The sequence below is a fragment of the Xiphophorus couchianus genome, chromosome 16 (assembly GCF_001444195.1).
Source record: "Xiphophorus couchianus chromosome 16, X_couchianus-1.0, whole genome shotgun sequence".
In the NCBI taxonomy this organism is placed as follows: domain Eukaryota; kingdom Metazoa; phylum Chordata; class Actinopteri; order Cyprinodontiformes; family Poeciliidae; genus Xiphophorus; species Xiphophorus couchianus.
Genome location: NC_040243.1, coordinates 877532 through 893030, shown reverse-complemented (window position 1 = coordinate 893030; position 15499 = coordinate 877532). Strand labels below are relative to the sequence as shown.

The following is a 15499-nucleotide window of genomic DNA, read 5'->3' as shown; positions in this document are numbered from 1 at the left end:
AGGTGATGCAGCTGCTCATTTAAAGTCCGGTTCTTCTGAAGCTTTTTAATGTGACCAACGTAACGATCGATTCCTTCCCGTCTGTTTTTGATTCACTCGTTCACTTCCTGACCTGGAAGTGAACGAGTGAATCCATTCATGTTTATATTTGCTTGAAAAATCATGAAAACTTAAAATCATCTTCCAGTGAAACTCGAGTGGTTCAGTCGGCTCTGCTGCGGATCGTTTCATTTTTCCTGTGGCCTGATGGTGGCGCTGTGTCGGCTCCGGCTGAAGAACCAGGATTTCATTTCTGCTTCCACTGAAAACATTAAAACCATAGAAATCAGAAAATATTCATCTGCTGCCGGTTCAGCAGCGAACCGCTGAGCAACGAGTTCAGTTCAACTAACAGATTTTAAGACGTTAGAATAAGTTTAGTGCAATTAATTCAATAACATTGATGAGTTTTTAGTTTTTCTTTGTGACAACCTGAACTGCTTGTTGTTTAGTTCAGAGTAAAACTGGAGAAAACAGTTTGAATATTTTTTTCTCATCTCAGATGTGAACTGCAGCTCAGAGAATATTATTATTAGTCGACCATTTTTGGTACTTATTCCACATTCATGACACATTAAAGCTTTTATTTTTTGTCATTTTTAGGATCATGGCTCACAAATAACCAAAACCCCAAATTCAGTCTCAGAAAATGTTAATATTTTATAAAAAGTAATTATAAAACATTTAAATTTTTGTCTATAGCCTGAGTTGGTTCTGCAGCCTTTGATCTTTGTTTGAATCTCGTCATTCCCTGTGGGGTCAAAGGTCAGGGCATCCAAACACCATGGTGACTGAAGGCTTTTGGTGCCAAATCTTGCTGGAAAATAAAATCAGCATCTCCCTGTTCTTAATGCACCTATTCAGATCATACTTTTTCCTTCCACTGAACTTTCTGTAAATCTGATTGGATGCAGAACTCAATTAGCTGATTATGGTGCGACACCATGGGCTTTTGGGTGATTCTTAGTTTCTGTAGTTTAGTTCAACGAGTCGATTTGAATAAATTTTTCTCTATAACTTTTATCCTTCATGTTTCGATTCGACTTTGAGAAAACTGAGGAGTAAAAGCAGCAAAGACAGGAAGCTGTTTTTATTTCCAGAAATGCCACAGAGACGAGACATCATGCAAGAAACACAGAAACGAAAAGGAAAAACGTTTTTCCACGGAAACACGTCGGAAAAACGACGTGTTTCGTGACAGGAAATGAGGTTAAAAAACCTCATTTCCTGTCCAGTTTCTCACAGGAAGCACAAATAATTTCATCTTTGATTCAGTGAACAGGAAAGAAAAATCCAAATTGTTCTCTGCTTTTCTTCTTTTTAAAAAGACTTTATCACGGGAAATTCACATTTCAGCTCCAAAGTGAGAAAAGTTCTGAGACAAACTGGGAGACGAACTGGGAGACGAACTGGGAGGACTGGTGGTTGATTAACATGAGACGGTAAACAACGTCAGAATGATTCTGCCTCCATTTTACTACTAAATTACAGATGTTTATTTCCCATATAGGAAATAAACTTCAGATCTTTTCCGTCACAAACAATCCATAAATATATTAATCTGATCAATAAAGACTCACTTCACAGAAACACGAGTCACAGTTTTCATCACGTCTTTCTCAGCTTCCTGGTTTCTTTCATGTTCCGGGTTTTGCTGCTTCCGGGATTCAACCAACGTCACGGTTTGACTTTCTTCCGGTTCCTCCGTCATCGGAAACTGTCGGGTCGGATCGGCGCTGAAGCGACAACAGGCTGGCGGCCATTTTCCGGTGCCGACCTAATTCCAGCTCTTCTGTCATGACGTCATCACGTCGGGGAAATCTTCGGCGGCGGCGCTGTGTCTCTACACGCAGATCTCGATGGGCGTGGTCACCAGGATCCGCCTCCTGTCGCTGCTGTTCCTGTTGACTCGCTCGCCGTTTGAGGCGAAGTGGGCGTCCATGCAGCCGGGCGACAGGCTCTGCTGCTTCAGCCTGTCCACCAGCGCGTCCTCCTCCGACGAAGACGAGCTGATGTCCACGGCGTTGGCGGTCGCCGCGCCGCCGTTCCCGTTCTCCGTGTCCAACATCCAGCTGTGGTTGAAGTAGCTGAAGACTTCTTTGACGGCGCAGCGGCGCTGCTGCTCGATGGACAGCAGCCGGCGAAACATCCGCAGAGCTTCGTCCGTGAAGCGGCGCCACTGCGACGGCGCGGCGCCGGAGCGGCGGCGCTGCCAGCGGACGAACTCTTTGTAGAAGGCGTCGTTCGGCATGGCCTTCTCCCAGGGGAAGTTCCCCGTCAGCATGCAGAACAGCAGCACGCCGAACGCCCACACGTCCGTGCTGAAGTCCACGCTGAATCCGTCGTGAGGCGCCGCGTTGCACAGCTCCGGCGCCGTGTACGGGATGGTGCCGCTGACGCGCTTCACCGGAGAACCGGCGCGCCGCGTCATGCCGAAGTCCGACAGCTTGACCTTTCTGCACTCGGTGTCGAAGATGAGGATGTTCTCCGGTTTGATGTCCCGGTGGACCAGCTTCTTACAGTGCAGGTAGTCCAGGGCGATGGCCACCTGCTGGACGCAGCGCTTCGCCACAGCCTCAGGGAGTCCCACCTGGACATAGAGCAGCAGGTCAAACACGACACAGGAGGCCACGCCCACTGCTGCAGGCAGACAGGATATGAGCGGCCATGTTTGGGTTAAATGCAACAACCATAAAAGTTGGTTTTATACATTTTTACTGGAACCAAAACTTCATGGCCTGCTCCATCTCCAGCTGCTGTGGTTCTCTCTCTGCTCTGAGTCAAACCAAACACTGAGTACATGAAAATAATTGACAGCACTAAGCCCCGCCTCCCGGCTCTGATTGGTTGTTTTTGGTGCAGTAACTCATGGATGCGTACCTGTCATGTCTACCGTTTTTTACAGGAAACTACCGTATTTTACCTCCTTGTCCCGTATTTTCAGTAGATAGATCGATCGATCGATCGATCGATAGATAGCATTTATTGTCATTGAACAGAATTCAACGAAATTTCCATTGCAGCTCCCGTGCAAAAGGTCAAATATATACAGTATAAATAAGCAAACACACAATAATAATAATAACAATATATACAACTAAATTAACTAAAGGCACTCAACCACACCAAAGAAGTAGCAGCAGGTCCAATTATGGCAAAGTACAGATGATGTGACAGTGCAAAGTGCAGAACAATATGGCTGTGTGGGGGTGGGGGATATGTATGTGTGAATGGGGGATATGTAAATATCCCGTATTGTGCCCCTGTTGGTATGAATCGAGTTTCATGAAGAACGGATGTTTTTTTAGCTTTCTGACCTGTGGCGGGATGATGTCGAACAGATCCCCCGCCGGCGCGAACTCCTGGGCGAAGATGTAGAAGTCGTCAGTCTGGAAGGCGATGCCGAACATGTTGATGATGAAGGGGCAGGGCGACAGGTAGAGCGACACGCTGTACTCCCGCAGGAAGCTCTTCAGCTTGGTGCTCTTCTTCCTCAGGAACTTCAGCGCCATCTTGGTGCCTGGAACGGGACAGAACCGTTAGTAAGCCGCTCTGCCGCCTGGCAGCCAGAAACCAACGTGAATAAAATATGAAGAATTCAAACTTAAACCCGACGTTTTTCTGCTGGAGAGTAAAATCCTCCAGATGTTTCTGGTTTGCTTCACGTTGGGGTCATGTGATGCATCAGGTGGGATTAGATGGAGAAGCTAACGCTAACGCCTTTAGCTGCGGCTCGTCCTGCTGACGGCAGAACAAACCGAGGGGAACCGGAGCAGAACCTGCAGAACCTGCGGTCCGGTTCCTGATGGCTGGAGAACCCAGAGACTCAGCAGAGGTATTCTGCTGCTCCGGTCCAAAGTCAGAGACTGAACGTTCAATCAGGTGCTGTCCGGACTTTGACTGGGCCTTTTTTAGTCGCTGCTGCGTTTGGGTCAGAGGAGTTCAGGGTCAGTAGCTGACTTCCTGTTAGCCTCAGAACTACGGAAATATAATTACAAAAATAAATTTGTTCAATGGAAACAATTTTGGAAAAAAATCCTGCATGTTTTTGGATAAAACATTTTTCACTGGGATGAGTTGGGATGTTTTTGGAGTCACATGATCCACAGTCGGACGTTACTACTGGCAGAAACGACAAACAACAAACAGGAAGTAGCAGCAGGATGTTTGTTTTTGATTTAACTCAGTTCAGAAAAAGTTTTGTTTCATTCCTACAGTTGAATCCATAACTCTAATGTAAAATGGCTGACTACGCTGCACATGTAGGCGGGGCTTATCGCTCCACTGCCTGACGTCTCCTCTGATTGGCCGGTAGGTGATCAGCCCTAATAATAATATTAAATTGAAATGAAAATGAAAGATTTCTCCCAGTGGGTCTGTAGATGCTGATGTTCTAATGAACAGAAATTTATTTCATGATCAGGTTTGGTGATAAAACAAAATAGAAAAACTTCAGCAGGTTTTTAACGGAAAAATAAAATCAAAGCTTTCATGTCAGAATAATCCACCGTCTGAGTGGATCAACAGTTTAAACTGTTTATAATGCACAGATTTCTTAGAATGAAGCAACTGAATGTATTAAGTTGATTTCTGGATGTTGGGCAGTTTGTGTCTGCAGCCAATTGATTGAACCTCTTGGCGCTGACTCAGCGGACCCAGGCCCAGTCTCTGCTTTCAGAATAAACCACCGTCAGTCATTTGTCCTCCATGTTCTGCCAGGAGCTTCTGGACCAATCAGCTCGTTTTGAGCAGATTCAGCCGTTCATGTCGGTTTGGTTCAGATCAGGAGCTTTTCTGTTAAAAGCAGTTCAGACTTTTATTCAGCCTGATGTTTGGTTTCCTGGCAACAATAAGATGTTCATGCAGGGCCGCTCCCAGCCTTTCTGGGGTCCTGAGCAGATTTTCCTTTGAGGCCCCCAAACCAACATGTCGACACCAAATGACTCCTCGTTCCTCTGCTGCTCTGAGTGAAACGTAGCTGTTAGCATTAGCATTGTTTGTAACTAGCTTACATCACAACTACAAATTCTGAAATGCAAATTTGTATTAAAATGTAAAATTTTATTTTAATTATTTGAAATAAACATCAGCTGATAAAACAGAAATTAACAAGTTTGATATTATATTTCTCCAAAGTGGCAACATTTAAAAATAATAATCTTTTTTCCATTTAGTTTATACTATTTAGTGTAATTTTAAATATTTATCACAGCTTGGTGCTTTGGGCCCCCGGCAGCTGCCTGGGGCCGACCCTGTGTCGGCTCCGGGCCGGATTACCTCGGATCTTGTGGATGACCAGGTCCACCTTCCCGTAGGTTCCCTTGCCCAGCTCTCGGACCACCTGGTAGTACCGGCTGATGTCCAGAGTCTCCAGGTTCTGAGCCGCGATCAGCTGCAGCTCCTCCAGGACGTCGGCGGGCGAGCGGGAGGCGGGCGAGCGGGAGGCGGGCGAGCGGGAGGCGGGCGAGCGGGAGGCGGGCGAGCGGGAGGCGGGCAGCGGCGGGTTCATTGTGCCGTTGGGTCGGGTAGTCGGTCTACAGACGGAGGTTCCTACGCAGCAGGAAGGAAAGGAAAGTAAAACGTCCGCCCAGTTTTCTGGACAAACAGAGACACTTAAAGGACAAACATGATTGTTGGAAATTATGAATCATTTTAAAGTAAAGATATTTTACCAAGAAAAAAAAAAACTTCCTTTAATTGGAAGAATCACAATTTAAACCAAAGAAGGAAATAAAAAAAACTGTTTTGCTGCAAGCATGAAATATTAATGCAATAAACATGAAAAACACAAAAATGTAATCTGCTTCTTCAGAGACTAAAAATAAAAACTCAAAGTTGAGATTTTGATCTTTCCTTGGGGTTTGCTGAGTTCCCAGCGTCACCCTAAAATAAAATCAATTAGCAAAAATTATTAGGTCACTAAATAATTTAATGTATATCATATTTAATTCTCACACAGAAGGTAAAGATGGAAAATATTTACATATTATTTTCCTTTTACGGTTCATTTAATGCCTCAGACGACCTGCAGCAAACCGACATGGAAATGTTGGACAAAAATAAAACTGAAAATCAAAAACAATCAAGAGTTTTTCTTTTCTCCATGTTGGGGCAAAAATATAAACAATAGTAATTGCATTTGTTTTTACCTTTAATCATAATTTCAATAAATTCTGTATCAACATAACAAAAATGATAAAGTTGAAAATGTGATAACTTTTAGCTGAAAGCATCACATAAAAATCATTTTACTGAAGATTCTCAGCAAAGTGAAACATGTTGAAAACGTTTCATTTAAATCCAAACATCACAGAAAACTAGGAAACTTTTACACATTTATCTTTTGCTGGTTTTCGCTGCATGGAAAATTGATCAATTTAATTGAAAACCAAAACTTTAAAAGTCACAAAAAGCATTAATAATATTTTTAAGATTTGCTCTGAGTATAAAATGGCTTTGAGTGTAAAATAGTGAATAATATCCAGAACATTTCATGGTTTAAACTGGTGATAAAGAAAATATCGTCACATTTTTATTGCTGACATTGTCACAGTTTTTTACCACTTTATCATATTCTGTCCTGTATTACTGTTGGAGATCAGATAAATATTAAATTTGGCTAAAAAATTATTATAACATTAACATTTAAAAATGTTTCTTTTTAAAATTCAATGTGTGCTGATATTCTGATCGGTTCTCCACATTTTGCAGATTAACGTGACGCCAAGAAAAATTTATTTCATCAGCTGGAAAGGCTAATAAATAATTCATAAACACAGAAACAAATGATTTATAATGTCACTATGTTTAATTAGTTACAGTTTTCATTTATTTCAGTTAATGAAAATGTTTCCTTCAGTCCAGTTTTGGTTGTTTTAGTTACTATAGCAACCAGGTTTGTTCTGGTAAAAAGTTTTATGATTTTACTAAACGGTGCTTTTCTATTTTTACTGCAAACTGCACATTCAGATCAAACGTTCCTCCTATTTATGGAAATAAATATTTTCAGTTTGTTTCCCTAAAAACGTCGAGCAAAAACAAAACAGCAGCAGAAGAAAATGAGAAGAACTGATTTTAGAGAAGTAGACAGAAGTTCACTAGAGACGGCTGAGTGAGCAGCTTATGGTAATAATATTATTATTATTATTATTATTATTGACATCCTGAACTTCAGGGACTGGACAGTTTGAAACCAAAGAGGAAGAAAAAATCTGGGAGAAAATAATTTAGATAAACTAAAAAACCATCTGGGAATAGAAGAACTATCCATACATGAATATGAGGCTGAAACGATGAATCAAATTATTACTAATCGATCCAGTCGTCATGATGGATCGATTACTAATCAATTAATAGTTAACTGGAGTATTGAAGGACTTTTTCTGTAAGAACACAGAGAAGTAATTAAAAACTGTAAAAAATAAATACATGTAAAATAAAAACCTTTGGCCATCCAAATATTAATCAGTTAATTTATGAAATAAACTGAAGATCAGCTCTGATTTATTGATCAGTTGATCAGAAAGCTGCAGATTCATCCTTTACCAATCATCAAACGTTCACTAAAGGAACCAAATAAAAGGCAATAAAAGGTTTATTTTATTATTAAATGGAGAAACTGAAATATTTATTTCCATCTTTTAATGCGTTTCTATAATTGAACACAAAAGACTCGAGTTCAAATGAAAAATCTGCAGAATTTCTACAGATTTTTCATTTTGATTCAATTAATTGTCAGAATAATTGATTGCTAAAATAATCGATAGCTGCATCTTTAAATAAGTTTGAGTCACATTTCCAGAAAAGCCCAGAACCGGGTCGGTCTGACGGGTCGGCTAAATACAGATCTGGTTTCATTTTCCACACTAAGGAAAATATTTCAATACATTTCTATACTTTAGTCAAAATCTCTGCTTGTTTTCCAAGAAATGGACAAATTATTTCATCCTACAAGATGAAAATAATTATTGATCTTTGAATAAGAGTAAATTTATTATCTTGATATCCTGGATATGAATCTGTCTGCAAAACGACAAAAACCTGAGAAGTTTCTGCTGAATCAGATCCGAAAACGAAAACTAAAACGTGATCAATAATCAGAAAAAACCACAAGTCAGCAGAATCCATTTCACCGTCCAATCAGAGAGGAGAGTCTGATGAAGAGCAGTCGCTCCGTCAGCAACACACACACTCTGTGAGCGACACACACACACTGACACACACTGAGCGACACACACACGCGCGGCCGGTTGGCCCTGATGACTCAGCAGGTTGAAAGGTCAGCTCAGCAGCACAAAGCGTGAAAGAGACGAATCGACGGCGCCCGTCAACGGAGATCCAACGAGGTTTCACACATTTTCACATCAATAAGATTCTTTATGTCCAACATTAAAAGATTATCAGAAAAGTTTTCAGATAAAAGCAGATTTTAAAATAGATTTTGATCTTTAATGTGATTTTACAATCATCTTAGAAGTTATTCATTAAAGTTAAAACTGTAAACAAAACTGACAGAAAATAAAACTTTAACTAAGCCCCGCCCCTTTAAACTGGCCAATGCCGCTGCACTGACTCCAACCAATCAGGAAGCAGTTACTGTGATTGTGGAGTCAAAAGGGGGCGGGGCTTATAGCATAAAGCATTCTGGGTATTCCCAGGTTTAGTGCTGACGCTGCAGCTTTCCTCCAGGTTTCTGCGACTTATTGCAGAAATTAATCTAAAGAAAATCAAACTGAAGCAGTTATGGACAGAAGAAGTGCATGCTGGGGGATTTTCCTTCCACTGCCCGTCTACAGAGTTTCCTGCTAGCGTTAGCTGGAAAAATGTTCCCCGATTTCAAAACTTTAAGGTGTTGCTTGTAATTCCAGTGTCCAGTTTGGCAGCAGAGCGACATCAGAACCGAGACTTTTGTTTACGCAAAACTGTCAACAGTTCAGCTGATCTGGAAGATTTTAGAACCAAGGAGGAGAAATTAATTTGAACTTCCTGAGGATCATAGCGCAGTGGGCCGCCGCTCCACTTCATGCTTAATGCCACAAAATGCCTCATTTATTAAGAATACTAAATTTACTTTTTTGTTTTTTTGGCTTCAGTTGTTGGATTTTAAATGTTGTAAATTGAATACACTGCAAAAACACATATTCTTAACAAATATTTTTTAACTAGTTTATTGTGCAAATAACTTTGTACACTTCAGATAAAACCAACTTACAAATCATTTTTCATCCCAACAGTTTGGTTTAAGTGATTCATTTCTTAATACTGATAAAAAGTACTAATTTCTCTGGCAGTTTATTTCATTTATAACATCAATAAAATGTTATAAATTAAATAATCTGCCAGAGGAACTACAACTTTAATAAATATTAAGAAATGAATGACCAAGCTGTTATCTCGTGCTGAAAAGTTACTTATAAGACAATTAATCTTATTTTAAATGTACTGAGACACTTGGACTTGGTCAAAAAGTTGTTTTGTCAGATTGTTTTTGCAGTGCAGTAATGCATCATAAATGTTTTTGTCTGGATCCTCTGAACTTTGACCTGCCGTATCAAACAGCATGGAGGAAAACATCAGCCAGCGTTAATTAGGATCTGTTTTCTGTTTGTGTCGGCTCCCAGCGGGGGGCCAACCGCGCCCCGGCTGCCCCCCTGGGAACGCCGCCGGCCTTAGAGGGAAAGGAAGCCGCCATGTTTCCTGGATGAAACGCTGCACCTGCAGGGGGGGGGGGTTGTCTTCAGGAGGCAGCAGAACCGAGCCGTCCGGATCCCACGGCTCGGTTCTGTTTGTTTGTATCTAGAAACTCTTTGATGTGTTGTTGATTTTTAGGTTCATTATAACTTCAGAAAAAATGAAGGAAAAATTATTTATCAGCACTTTGTGCTTCTTCTTCTTCTTCTTCAGCTTGAAAAGTTCAAGTTTACACCTAAAACCACCAACTGTGCCTCACGGTTCTCTCTCTGCTGTCTGACACTAAGAGGCTAACAGTCCAGTCGACCCGGTTCTACTGGACCCAGAACGTCTCCAGCTGCTGTGGCTCTGAGTCAAACCAACTTGTTCCCCTCCTGGCCTGTGGGGGCGCTGCACCAAGAATCACTGAAGGAAACCACAGAAAAACCTCTGAAGACACTGAGAGCAACCCAGACGAGGTTTGGAGGACCAGAGGTCAGAGGTCGACCAGCGTTCACACCTCACCAACCGGACCAGACTTTGACTGGACAAACAAACTTTAGTTGGACTAAAGTGACTGAACAGAACCGTCGGGAATGATGGCGCCTTATTTTCCTTGATGCTGATTGGCTGGATTGGCGTGAATCTTAGTTTCCATGGTAATGCCAAGATGGTTTCCATGGTAACTCCAATTCACATAAACTCAGTGATTAAACTATTAAAAAATGCAGTTTAGTGTTTTAAAGGACGGAGTCTCCAGTGTTTCCAGCTGTCTGTAATCCCTGAGATTATGTTGGTCCAGTGTAATCAGATTACATGTAACTTTATAAAAATAAAGTATAGATTTATTTTATTTTCATTTATTACGATTTTCCAAACAGTCAAGCTGGCGTCAGCTCTGAGAAAAACTCAAAGCAGTTACAACTTGTCTGCATGAATCCTGTCAGGTTTTTATTCTGACATCAGAGGAAATAAATGTTCATGACCTCTGACCTCTGCACACAATCCTGAACTCTCTCAGAGCAGCAACATCTGAACGAGTCACCATGAGTTCAGGGTCAAAGGTGAGAAACGATCTGGAAGAACGAACGCTGCTGATGCTAAAGACGAACATTTACAGTAAATTATCACCGAATCAGAAAACGGATCAAATGCCGACTAAAAATCTCATCATGAAAATACAAATCCATAAAATTAGTTCAAAATATTAAATCATTTCTGCTTTTAATTCACAGCAAAATGTTTCAAACATCCAGGAAATGTTCCTGAACTGTTTCACAGCTGCACGCTGTAGCATCACAGTCAGATTTACAGTCTGGACTTTGACTAGGCCACTCCATAATGGTAGCCTTTGGATCGTTCTCCTGCTGGATAATCAAAGTGTGTTTGAGTTTATGGTCTGAATTTTCTGCTTCGTTTGTTTAACGGTTTAGATCAGGGTGTCCAACGTGCGGTTCGGGGCCATTTGTGGCCCTTGGACTGAGTTTGTGTGGCCCCCAAAACGCAGTTTAAGAAGGACGTAGATTTGACACGACAGGTGGTTTCATGTAGCTGGAGAACTTTTAGTTTTCATCAGTTTTCAATATTACAACGAAAATGTTTGACTCACTGCTGCTTCTATAAAAACATTTTTCCTTTTTTACCCAAAAATATCTGACTTTTTTAACATCTATATTAAATAAATATTGACTTAAAATAAGCTTATTCATCTTGAAGAAAAGTTACTTTTATGATATTTTCATTTTATTTAAAGTGTGCTAAGATATTTGCACAAAGATACTTCATGTTTTTGCAGCGTCTTCAACACATCAACCAAATAAATTATAAATAAAAATCTGTAAAAAGAACAGCAGTGTTGTTCTAGAATAGATAATCAAATTTTTGGTAAACTATTAACGCTAATCCTGCTTAGCTAGCCTGGAAGCTAACCGTGTTTTAAAGAACAGATGTGGATAAATCCCAGAAACATTCAAGATGTTAAAGTTCAACTGAACTCAGAAACTTTTACCCTGAATGTTCCTGGAGGTCAATAAACTAATCTGGGTTCAGAGTCCAGAAAAACAAACGACTCATCAGAAAGAAAAAGAAAAACTTCAAACTCTGAGTGCAGAATCTTCTGGACCATCTGAACTTTGGATCCTTTAAATCCATCCAACACAACAACACTTTGAAATCTTTTACATTTTTTAACAAATTTCATCTGCTGCAGGAAAAACCAAACAGGAAACAAACAAACCCAAACAGGAAGAAACTCGCTGCCTGAATTTTCCTCATGTTTTAATATGAAACATTTAAAAGCTTCAGAAAAGCAGGTTTGGACTCAGGTCACTTTATGAAGCTATTTACATATCAGAACATATTTCTGAACGAGCATCAAGCATAACGAGTCCAGCAGCGCAGATTGAACATGAACAATGTTTATGGGCTTCATGTTTTAGGAAACAATTTCAAAATTAAAATGCCTTGCTTCTGTTTTTAATTAGAAATGAAAACATTTGATCACAGAACATATTTATACAGAATATTTCCATCTGTAATAATGCTGCTGCCTCATGATTTTAAAATCTTAAATGAACCAGGTGAAGGAGGAGGCGCTCCACTTTCTTTATGAAAAGTAAAATTATTTTCCAAAAGGCATCAAAAGCCTAAAATAAAAACTAAAGTTTTTACATTTTTATCCTGATCCTCAGGTTCCTATTTGGGATGAAATCAAACGACTATTAAAAAGTTTTTTAACAGTTTGAAATCTAAAATGGTCAAACTGTTTAAACCTGAATATTAAACAAAGATTCATTAAAATTGCTATTGGATTTTATAAAACGTTTTTTCTGCTGTAAAATCTGGAGAATTTAATGAGATTAAATTTTATTCTGGTGGATTTGTAGCTTCAGATTTGATGATTTTCCTTCCTGGTTTTGCAGAAGCATCTGAAACTGGAGCTGATTGGTGAAACTCTGCAGACACAAAGCGGCTTCATGTCCGCTGCGAGCAGAAACGGATCCAGGGCCGGAAATCTTGGACATTTACGCTTCAATCAGAGACCAGAGCTGCTGCAGCAGCAGCTGCTGCTCAGCTGGATGATTGTAACAGCAAACAACGCGGGGACGAAACACGATGAAGCAGCACAAAGACACAGACAGGCTGCATGAAGCTGCAGCTCCTCAATCAGCTGTTCAGAAATAAAAACCCTCTGACCTGATCGCAGCTGCAGCAGTCCGTCCACCCAGCGGCGCCCCGCGGCTCCTCTGACCGCAGCCGCGGCTCCTCCTGCGGCGGCAGCAGCGTCTTCCGTCCCGGTCCGGAGCTGGAGCTTCACACCGCGGATCCCGGCACCGTCTGCCCGCGGATCAGGCTCCCTGGAGCCGCTCTCTATTGTCCCCGGAGGCCCCGCCCACCGAGTCCAGACAACCAATCAGAGTGGAGAGCGGCGGGCGCCACGAACAGCGGGGCGCCTTAATGACGGCGGAATTTATACTTTCAGGTTAAAATTGAGTTATGATTGGAAATAAATGAGCAGAAAAACAAATTTATGGATAAAAATGGTTTCTGTTTTTATTTTATTCCTCCAACTTCTCAAGCTGAGAAAATAGCTTCAATCTGGAAAACAGATTTAATCCAGTCTGATTAACCCGACGACATTTGCCGCATGTCTTGATTTTATTGGCATAGATTTTAATTAATTAATCTCCATCCAGTTGAAATGAAGGATTCTGCATTTATCGATTTTTAGTTTAAGTTTCCCTCCATCTACATAAATGAAGGCGAGTCGCCGCAACATCTGGACCAGAACCAACAGAACCGCTTTGGACTTGTTTACAGTGTAATTAATAGTTTGCAGATCTTAATTAATGTGATAAGTACTAAAATAAACTATTTATTTTGATCAGCAGCTCCTGTTGATTCCTCTTATAATTATTAATTGAATTATTTTAGAATTTATATATTTTGAAGCTGATTTTCACATAAATTTATGCATCTTAATTAGGACTGGGATTTTAATGTTTTAGTTTTGATTTACTAATTTCATAGATTTTAGCGAGTAACATTTTTTACATTTTTTTCCAAACAGGTTTCTGCCAGAACCTTTGTATTGTGTTGTTTCTGGTACGCCCATAAATGTGACGCACAGCGTCATCCGCTAACAGCAGCGGTGGAAGCTGCTCCTCTCATTACGATTCATTTCTGTTTCTAAACCATCTGATTGGACGCTGGAAAAGACTGTTGTTGTGTTCAAGTTGTGCTAAAAGGAGTTAGCCCATCAGCCAAGCTATGCTAGCCTAAAATAGCATCTCAATGCTAACATGTAGCAGCTTCTGCTAATGTTAGCGTTCATGTTTCTAAAGAGGCTCCATGAACGATCAGGATTCCTGAAACTCTTTGCTCCAACCTGCAGGTTGAAGATCAGATTAAAATAATCTGTTATTCAGCTCATATGTCTGTTTATTCAATAAATTACCAGCAAAAACGGTTTTGATTTGAAAATGTTGCTGATTTTGTTGATATATGGTTTTCAGTTAAAATACCATCAATCAATCAATTGCAATTAGTCGAGTCCAATCGGGTTGGATGGGTGGAAATATATTCAGACAGGCATTAAGAACAAATTAATATTTTATAAAAGTTAAAGTAAAGATTTCATAAAACAGTTTGTCTTTGTTGTGGGACGAGAGATTTAAATGTGCTGCTGCCTCACGTGTCAGAGCTCAGGAGGAAGGAGAAGGTGAAGAACATCTGCCAGGCGGCGACAGCGTGTGTGTGTGTGTCTGCGTGTGTGTGTGTCTGTCTGCGTGTGTGTGTGTGTTAGTCGCCGCCGTGCAGGACACAGCACTCCAACAAATTAGAGCAGCGTGTGCAGGAGACAGGAGACACAGTGCTGCAGGGACACGTGCAGCACAACAAAGCAAATCCCCACCTACACACACACCCACATACATACACACGCACACACGCACACACACACACCCACATACATACACACGCACACACACAAGCTCTCCTGTTCCTCAGTATGTTTTTTTTTTTTCTGCCTGAAAAAGGGAAAATAGGAAAAACCTTAATTGTGGCTCCTGCAGCCTGTTGAAGCCAGAAAATGTCCTGATTGGTTGGAGTTTCTCTTAACAACCTGATTGGTTGGGGTTTCTCTAAACGTCCTGATTGGTTGGGGTTTCTCTAAACGTCCTGATTGGTTGTGGTTTCTCTAAACGTCCTGATTAGTTGTGGTTTCTCTAAACGTCCTGATTGGTTGTGGTTTCTCTAAACGTCCTGATTAGTTGTGGTTTCTCTAAACGTCCTGATTGGTTGTGGTTTCTCTAAACGTCCTGATTAGTTGTGGTTTCTCTAAACGTCCTGATTGGTTGTGGTTTCTCTTAACAACCTGATTGGTTGTGGTTTCTCTAAACGTCCTGATTGGTTGTGGTTTCTCTTAACATCCTGATTGGTTGTGGTTTCTCTAAACGTCCTGATTGGTTGTGGTTTCTCTTAACAACCTGATTGGTTGTGGTTTCTCTTAACAACCTGATTGGTTGTGGTTTCTCTAAACGTCCTGATTGGTTGTGGTTTCTCTTAATGTCCTGATTGGTTGGAGTTCCTCTAAACGTCCTGATTGGTTGTGGTTTCTCTTAACAACCTGATTGGTTGTGGTTTCTCTTAACAACCTGATTGGTTGTGGTTTCTCTAAACGTCCTGATTGGTTGTGGTTTCTCTTAACAACCTGATTGGTTGTGGTTTCTCTAAATGTCCTGATTGGTTGTGGTTTCTCAAAATGTCCTGATTGGTTGGAGTTCCTCTAAAC

General features: G+C 40.8%; 1 protein-coding gene across 1 annotated transcript; it reads right to left on the bottom strand.

Moving 5' to 3' along the window:
* Positions 1 to 1113: 1113 nt before the first annotated feature.
* LOC114159861 (serine/threonine-protein kinase SBK1-like) lies at positions 1114 to 13895 on the bottom strand. Its single transcript, XM_028042092.1, has 4 exons — positions 12904 to 13895; positions 5317 to 5589; positions 3357 to 3559; positions 1114 to 2629 (listed from the first exon to the last, which is right to left on the bottom strand). Exons 2-4 carry the CDS (start codon positions 5546 to 5548, stop codon positions 1883 to 1885), a joined length of 1182 nt encoding a protein of 393 aa, XP_027897893.1. The 5' UTR covers positions 5549 to 5589; positions 12904 to 13895; the 3' UTR covers positions 1114 to 1882.
* Positions 13896 to 15499: the final 1604 nt, after the last annotated feature.

Excerpts from the sequence above, each read along its gene's own strand:
- LOC114159861 (XM_028042092.1), bottom strand. The coding sequence starts at position 5,548 with ATGAACCCGCCGCTGCCCGCCTCCCGCTCGCCCGCCTCCCGCTCGCCC. Across the intron at positions 3,560-5,316 it reads GGTCATCCACAAGATCCGAG|GCACCAAGATGGCGCTGAAG; the intron begins GTAATCCGGCCC and ends GTCCCGTTCCAG. Across the intron at positions 2,630-3,356 it reads TCGACATCATCCCGCCACAG|GTGGGACTCCCTGAGGCTGT; the intron begins GTCAGAAAGCTA and ends CTCTATGTCCAG.